Consider the following 8,689-nt stretch of genomic DNA (forward strand, 5'->3'; position numbering starts at 1 on the left):
GACTAGCCCGAGGGCCTCTGCAGGGTGGGTGGGTGGGTGGCGGTGGTGGGGGGTTTGGGAGACTAGTAACTGGGGGGAATGAGGAGAGCTGCAGTATAAGCTGCCTTCTCTCCCTCCCTACTCTCTGAGATGTCAGGACAGACATGTACATATGTGGTATTTCTCCCAGCTGTGACAGACGTGCAGGGAGGACGGACAAGTCTTTGGCTCACAGCAACATTCTCAACATTTTCTATGGACGTAAATATAAAGCTTGTGTCAATGCTGCATTCCAGGCAACTTGAAAAATTGGAATATGCAGCGTCCTACAAGGAAAAGTGCAAAGGAACTCCAACAAGTAACTCATGTGGAATTCAGCAACCAAAAGTGAGCTATGTGAGGTCACACAAATATGACAATGCACAAGGACTGAAACTGTTTCTTAAGGCTACTTCTATCTATTGAAAGCACTGTTGGGCTGATAATAAAAGCTGTAATTGCAGAGACGATATGGGTTACCTACAAAGTGTTAATGTTAGCTTAAATAGAAAGCATCTCCGGACCCCAAATTAAGCAGATTTACAGGGTTTTCCCAGCCAGAAAACACAGCATAAGACACCTTGGATAGAAAAGTATCTTTGCAGTACTGCAGATATGGCAATTAAAACAACTCTTACGAGCAACGAATAAATGTTACAGCCCCAACAAAAAAGAACCATTGGCTGTTATTGAGTTTTAGGTGCCGACCACCATCATCACTCACAGTTAAGGCGGTGTGTTTGGGGGCACTTGCATGTTGTTGAGCATGTCGGCGGAGGCTGTCGGTGATACCTAATTCACGCATTTAGCAGTTCTCCCTTCTTTTGGCCTTTCTACCTTTGGTCTTTTCCCACAAGCTGACTAGAGCTGAAACTATTATCTGATTCACCGATTAGTCAATTGACAGAACATGAAATTACAGAAAAGCAGCTATTTTGAGAATCATTGATAATTAATCATGAGTAATCTTCAAACATAAGATGGTTCCAGCTTCTCAACTGTGAAGATTTGCAGGTTTTTCTTGTCTTAAATGATAGCAAACTGGATGTATTTTGCTTTTAAACTATTGCTTGGACAAAATAAGATATCTGAAGATGTCAGTTTGGGCTCTGTGAAACTGTAAATTGTATTTTAACTGTTAAAGCTGCCCTAAAGCTAACAATGCAGACACGTATTCTCACCACATTATCCAGCCTATGATGACACTGTTTTGAAGATACACAGTGTTTAGTTTGTTTGTCTTGTTTTTTGGACTACTGACCCAGAAGGGCCTTATGAAGACACAGAAGGCTTGTCAGCTGCAGTCTTTGCGGTGTGTTCAAATGCAGCTTCTAACACAAGGCGTGAGGTGATGCAAAACGTTTAATCAGTAAGCCTTTGTCAGCGCTTGCCGTTTAAGATCATCTTGACGTGACGGGACGAAAATGTACCTCTAGTGAAAACACATTCCGCTGCCACACAGATAAAATAAATACATTTTTAAAAATCTAAGCTAATCAACTACATAAGACTGTCATATGTGTAACTTGGCTTTCACTGTGGGGACGGAGTGGGCTAGTGCTTATTTGTGCTTATGCTCAGTGCTGTGGCCTGACAGCACTGTACATGTTGAAAGGTCACCGGAAATTCTGAGGCACACACCAAATGCCCCACAAATGCCTCCACCGTGTACAATCTACTTAAGTACCACAACGTAGTCTTCGGCACTGCTGTTCAAGGCACTTTCTGTCATATTTATTCCACCTTACTCTGACCCTGAGCCACTTGGCAGGTACTTGGACACTGTCTTGGTGTTGTCCTCCCTCATACCCTCGATGTGGATGTCCAACCTCTGGAGCAGCTCCATGGACCGTAAGCTCTCTTCCTCCAGGAAACGAGAGACCATGCCGTCTGCGGGTGACACTGACAAAGACTCCTGGGAGGGAGGAAGAAAGACACACAACTGTATAGGAATGGAACATTACCTTTACCACAACTCTGAATCATTATGTGTGACGAGACTCACCATTGGAGAGGCAGAGAGTATTTTTTCTCTGGACACTAAGGTCAGAGAGTCTTCAGAGATGGAGCTTTGTCCCTCAGCAGGAGATTCGTTTGAGCTTAGGTTTGGCACCGAGTTTCTCCTGGTGAGTCTTGTGCTACTGGAGGAGGAGCAGGAGGATGCAGATGAATGAGACCTGCTGTCTTGGGCCTGGCTAAAGGAGTGCTCCCCAGAGGAATGAGACAGGTTGTGCAGCTGTTTGAAGAGCCTCTTAATCTCCTCTTCGGAGTGAGTGGCGTTCTCCTGCTGCTTAGCTTTCATTGCCTGCACATCCTCCTGGCGTTTTTGATGTCTGTTATCTTCACTGGTACAGATAAAAGAATAGGCATATGGGTTCAGTTTCTTGATCTTTTGTTGGATGTGTGTGTGTCTGTGTGTATGCCGGGTACCTGTCCGGAGCAGGCTGTGGTTGGTCGGTCATGGCGAGGCTGAGCAGAGCTTGTTCATATTTGTCCTGACAGGTCCGGTTGGAGATCTCAGGTCGGCCGTGCATCATAGCAAGTGCCTGCCTTAGCTGCCGATTCTCTTGTTCCAGGCTGCTCAGAGATGACACATAGCTCTCCCTCAGGGATGCAAGCGATGAATCCCCCCTCTGAGGATGCCCAAGTGATTCACGGGGTAAAAAGCAGATAGAGATGAGTCAGATTTAGAAACAAGCACTGAGGCCATATTAAGACAAGAATCCTGTCTGCTGCGGTCTGCAAAACTGTGTAATGACTACATAACAACTATGTCAAAGCAGACAAACCTTAGATGACTGAGACTCCAACTTCTGCAGCAGACCCTTCAGCTGCTGGTTCTCAGTTTGTAGAGTCTCCAGCTGGGCCTGAGTCATCTGAGAAAGTCACAGACAAAGAAAAATTTGACTTATTTTACCCCTGAGCAGATAAATAGGCTCGAGCATGATGCAGTTCACCTCAACCCTTTAGGGAAAAGGAGTTCATGTCAAGACTATACACAGCTATTCTCAGCAACATGTCTGAATTTAAAAGTCACATTTAGTTAACAGTTATGATAGCGATGTTACAGGGTCAGAACAAGTATGAACAGAATGCATTAATGTTAACGTAAAGGAAGCAGCCGCAGAACAAGGTAAAGATGCACAGATACAGATTAGAAATGAGTCTTGTTCTTTTTATCAAGAGTACTGTAGTAAAATCTTACAACTGTACAAAGAAAATAACATCTGTTTAATGAACCTTGAAAGACAGTCAATCAATTTTAATTTGGTGAGGAGATTCTTCTCATGACAGAGCAGTCTCTAAAATGATTCAATCCTCTTGCTGTGTGTGGGAGGCCACAGTCATGCTAGCAGCTCTGTGAATCTGTACTCAGGCACAGATGCTAACATGCTGATGTTTAGCACGTGTAAATTGACCATGTTCCCTATCTTGGCTTCTTGTGTCCGCATACTAACACTTGCTCATTCACACACATTACAAAATACGGCTGAGGATGATGGGAATGTTATTAGTTTTTGGTCATTTGATCATAAACCTAACAGTGCCTAGAGACACGGCGCTCTTAAGGTCTTGTAAAAGCAAAGTAAAATAGACATTACAAAATAAAGTAATAAACGATGAAATTGATGAGAAGGTTTATTGAGGGATTGACCATGACAGCCCTTGGCGAGTGTCCTGATGATGTCATTCATTTAGGCTTCAACAGCAGTTTTAAAGTCAGTGATGCAGCAACACCCTTCCTCAATCAAATCATTACTTTGTAACTCTCTCTCTGCCCATCTCCCACACTAAATGCCAAACTGTGTGAACATGGCTCTTCTTATGAAAGTCCTGTCATGTCTGAATAAAGCTGTAACAGACACACCTACTGTATGGCTGAATGAAAAAAAAAAAAAAGGTTCCTGTTTCCTCACAAAGGTTCATTGTGACCGTAATTTCAAAACCTGAAAGAAATTCAAAACTGCCACTGAAAGTACAAACAATCTGAAGACTCACAATGAGTTGACAGTTTGAGATGATCAAACACTCAAATATGTAATTGCAATGAAAATATAACGTCACAGGGCTGCGACTGTTTATGTGCTTACTTTAAGCTCAGCTGCCTTCTGTTGTGCTCGCTCCACCTCACTGCAGAGCTGCTGCTTGACGCTGGATGAAGAGCCACTCAGCGTGGAGATGGTGACGTCGCGTTGGTGCAGCTCGGTGGTCAGCTTTGACACCTCCTTCCTCATTCCCTCCACCTCACCGCTGTGAGTCTGCTTCGCCCTTTGGAGCTCCTCTCTGAGCTGTACAATGAAGCCAGAGAAGTTACAATACAGATGTTAATACACAAATAGAGTATGCACGTTAAAAACTCAAAGCTCCTGCAACATGACCAGTCAGAGACGCTTTCTGACCTTCTTCACTTCCGTAACAGAGGAATTGTATTCTGCTTTAATGCTCCTCAGTTCCTCCATCTTTGATTGGTCAGCTCTCTGTCGGCTCACCCTCTCCAGTCTGAGCAAATCATTAAAACATCAACATCATATTGGTTTCCAAATTCAAGATGCACACATGTCAAGGTTATATGTGCACAATAATAAAGATGAGGACCAGCATTCACCTCTCTTTGAGACATGCCAGTTCTGTCTTGAGATGAACCTCACATGCTTGGGTGCAGTGAAGTTTGGCTGCAGTCTTCTCCAGATTTTGTCTGAGGGTTTCCACACCAGCACAACCCTGAGCCACCAGACACTCCTCCAGAGAGCTGAGAAAATAAGAGACAATATAGTGCTTACCTGACCTCCAGAAAAACTCTTTCCACACAGCACACTGAACTGTTGTATTACAACTGCTCATCAGTGAATCCTGCCTACAGTATCAGTATAGAACGCCCTCTTGTGTACTGTTGCTGTACTGCATCATAACACAATGACTGAAAACACATTATTTACAGGTAGAAATCCACCCACCGAATGACTTGATCTTTAGCTTCCAGTACTTGGTTGAGTCTGGCAGCTTCATTACGAAGCCTTTGGCGTTCGAGACTGGCTCTCCGCACAAATGTATCCTGGGAGTCCAGGGTTGCGTGTAGTTCCTGCCTTTCCTCCGTAAGCACCTGTAGAGCAGCAGTTAATCCTCAGCTGATGAAGCGATATTCTAACGTCAAACACTACAGTACAAATCTACTGTTTGACATAAGATCCTATTTCCATCCATATTGATTTAAAACTCTACTGTTTGCATCTGTTGCTTGTATACTGGGGCAGATTAACACACAGGCAGAGCTTGGCTGTACATGTGAGCAGAGGCCATGCTTTTGTTCAAATTATTTAAATTTGGTGCATCGATTAATGCAAATCAGGATTGTCTCATATCTGATGGTGCTGTAGGGGCCACCCTCAGTCAGTCCTGTAATTTTGACCTTATCTATCTACCATATATCTGCCTGCTCCATCAACAGCAGGACTCACAGGGGGCCGGCTGGACTGACTGGAATAGTTTGGAGAATTACATACAGATTTTCACAACACAACAATGATAAGGATTTTCATGGTTTCTTCCTCACAATGGAATTACATTTGTTATTATTTATTTATTTGATTAACTAATTTCAAATAGCTGGGAGGCTGTTATTTTCAAAATTATTGTGTGAAAATGTACAGTCCTATCATGATCATGATCACCTCAAAGCGGGGGACACACATTACAACTGCTGAGCCAATTATGAATATTATTTGGGCGTGACTACTGATGGGACCACGTCAGGCCGGTTCTGCTCCAGTCTGGGTCTGCTGGTTTTGGCAGATAAAATCATGTAGTGTGTAATATGTAAAGATTTGGATCTTGAGTCGCTGTCAGTCACTCTAATAAAGACATGTTTGATATTTGCAACAGACATGAAGGTTTGTGGTGTGAGGGTGAACTAGACTTAAACTTAAATAGAGGAAAAACTGACTGAACAGTGGCAATAGAATGAATACCTCTACAAAATTAAATCGAAGGCTTACCACTTTTTTTGGTCTTTCAGCTCAATGTTACAGCATATAAAGTGTGTCTGACAGCTTCAGTTTTTTTTGGTGTTCCAGCTGGATTTGTTGAGTCATCTATCAGACTCCAGTCATTACTGACCAGTGCTTCAGTGTGTTGTCTAGTTTATTAACTCCATCATCAGGTATTTCTCCTTCCTGACTGTCTAAAGACTAAAAGAATGTGTGCGAATAGTTGGAAACGGTCTTCATGTGTGGTTTGTCCAGTCTTTAATCTGCACCTGCTCGTATATGGTCCTACCATTCTGCTAACCTGCTGCTCTCTCTGGTACTGTCCCAACCACACCTCGAGGGGTCTGAGGCGTTTCAGTTCAAGCTCCTGTAAGTGCAGGCTGCCCTGAGTCTTCTCCAGCTGAGTGCACAGATGTTGCACCTTTAAGCAGCACTCCCTGTGGTCCTTCTCCTTCTGCAACAATTCCCACTGGGTCTGGAAATCAAATGACAGAGAATATGTGTGAAAAATAACCTCCACTTAGTTTTAGCATTAAACTGTCTGACTTGACATTGCTGCGCTGTCATGATAAGGTTATTAATCTGCATTTACTTTCATGTGTGTGAGCTCATCAGTCAGGCTCTTATTTTGGGCCTCCAGCGCTGTCAGTTGTTTTTGGTATTGGCTGCGTTGCTGCCCCCACTCTACAGAACGCTGGTAATATTCCTGCAGGGAGAGACAAGGACGATTGTACTCCACATAACCAGTAGATGGCAGTAAAAGGCAAGCTGTAGGTGACTAGTGAACAAGAATTGTACTAATGTTGTCGTACCTCAATCTTCCCATTGAGTTGGGTCACCTCTGAGCGGTCTATGTCTTTAGTATTCACTCCTCCAGGGATCTCCTTGAGCTGTTTGCGCTGAAGCTTGTGGTAACTTCTCTTTAATTTATCTAACTGCAGGAAAAAGTGTTTGTGATAAACAAGTTTTAATCATCATCATGTTCAGTAAGTTGAATAAGATCTAAGATGGTTTTGTTAGTAGGTTAAACTGGTTAATAAGGATTAAATTAAAGTAAACCTTGGCTCTGCAAATCTGTAAACTACCAATTCATCCTGGGATTTCAAGATATGTTGAGGAACTTGAATTGAAAGGCTGTTTGGCTAAAGTGTCTCACCTCTTCCCGGACTTTGTGCAGTTGCTGCTCGTACTTGGTAACTAACTCTTGGCGACCAGGCTGGACTTCTTCCAGCTGCTTGTGGAGCAATCCGATCTACAATCAGGGGTGATGACAGTAAAGGTAATGTTAAAATGTTGGTAAACATCAATGTGACCATTTAGTAACGTAAGTGCCATGCAGAGTGTGTGTGGTCAAACTGTCGTCATTACGCTGTAATACAACGAAACAATATATTACAAGAAAAGAATGATGGTGGATGACTGCAAATGTTTTCCATCTCTCTCTCTCTGTTACTCATACAACAAAAAACATTAGCCCTCTAAGTTCTCCTCAACAAAGAAACAGAGATCCCTCACTGGTTCACTTAAAGTTTAAGAAGGATCTGCTACTGCACCTCCAGGTCCCTCCGTTCAATAAGATTCCTGCAAGTCAACAGCTCCTCTTCCCCACTTTTCAGCCTCAGCTCCATGGTCTGCATCTCCGCCTCCCACTCTCTCTTCTGATGGTTGATCATAATGTCAATCTGCCTCATCAGCTCCTGAAGCTCTGGCTCACATGATGACAGGACAGAGCTGCAATACACATATTACAACATATCAAAACATAGTGATGTTTGCTATATCCGTTAAAATACCACTCTCTGCATGAGCTCACCATCACTGGTTGCTTGTGATATTGAGAAAATGAGTTCTTATTAGTTAGCTAATCACTGGCTTCAGCCACAGTTACCTTAGATCAGGACTCTGCAGAGATCCCAGAGACACCGCCATCTGTTTGGAAGTCATACTGTCAGTATGTGAAGTCTTGTAAATATCTTACAGCCTACTGGTTGGACACTTTTAGCTTGCCTCAAGTTAGCTCCCCACTAACCTAGCAACCTCTGTGACAGCACTACGTTACTACCTGACCACAACCAAACGGCGCCCGTTAAATTGCGTGAGTTGAAATTAAACTAAAGTTATATTAATTTGGTTTGAATTACGGCTAAGGCAAATTACTAACGCTTTGAACATGGTTAGCAAACTTCCGTCGCTAACGTTAGCTAGTTTCAGAGCGTCTAACAACGTTTGTTTACATCGTTAACTGAACTACAGACAGCTGCATTAGGCACAATGGGTTTCCTGATGGAAGGCGGTAACTCCGCCTCCAACCCGTGACCTCAGCACGCTGTACGTCAGAGTGCTGGGTCAGGTGAGGTCATACGTCCAGGTATGTTCGTCATCTTATATAGAATTTAGATAAAGTCTGTTGTAATGAAAACTAAATTAAAATATTAAACCAAGCGTGTAGCGTCTAAAGTTACAGTACAAGACACCAGAGTACAGCCCTGTCTACATTCCACACAATAAAGCTTGTTACTACAACCACGATAGTCCGGGGCAAAAATGACACTGGCATTGCAACGATTATGGAAACAGTATATAAAACATTATAACCAGTAGACACAGAGACAGAGTGTTACATTGATTAAGTGAAGTTGTAGCGCGCTTCTGGAACACGTGGCTCGTTGGTCTAGGGGTATGATTCT

At 43.1% G+C, this 8,689-nt stretch overlaps 1 protein-coding gene across 2 annotated transcripts; it reads right to left on the reverse strand.

Annotated features, from left to right (window-relative positions):
- Positions 1-23: 23 nt before the first annotated feature.
- On the reverse strand, positions 24-8,308 carry cep63 (centrosomal protein 63). 2 transcript variants are annotated; one of them, XM_035654015.1, is made up of 14 exons: positions 7,891-8,308; positions 7,556-7,733; positions 7,159-7,254; positions 6,815-6,937; positions 6,595-6,708; positions 6,304-6,477; positions 4,974-5,119; positions 4,625-4,768; positions 4,419-4,518; positions 4,110-4,307; positions 2,808-2,894; positions 2,449-2,651; positions 2,024-2,363; positions 24-1,933 (listed from the first exon to the last, which is right to left on the reverse strand). In XM_035654015.1, exons 1-14 carry the CDS (start codon positions 7,944-7,946, stop codon positions 1,763-1,765), a joined length of 2,130 nt encoding a protein of 709 aa, XP_035509908.1. In that variant the 5' UTR covers positions 7,947-8,308; the 3' UTR covers positions 24-1,762. The 2 variants fall into 2 exon arrangements, with proteins under 2 accessions (XP_035509908.1, XP_035509907.1); XM_035654014.1 differs by having other exon boundaries at positions 6,292-6,477.
- Positions 8,309-8,689: the final 381 nt, after the last annotated feature.

The sequence above is a fragment of the Morone saxatilis genome, unplaced genomic scaffold (assembly GCF_004916995.1).
Source record: "Morone saxatilis isolate NCDOM2014 unplaced genomic scaffold, NCSU_SB_2.0 Contig12, whole genome shotgun sequence".
In the NCBI taxonomy this organism is placed as follows: domain Eukaryota; kingdom Metazoa; phylum Chordata; class Actinopteri; family Moronidae; genus Morone; species Morone saxatilis.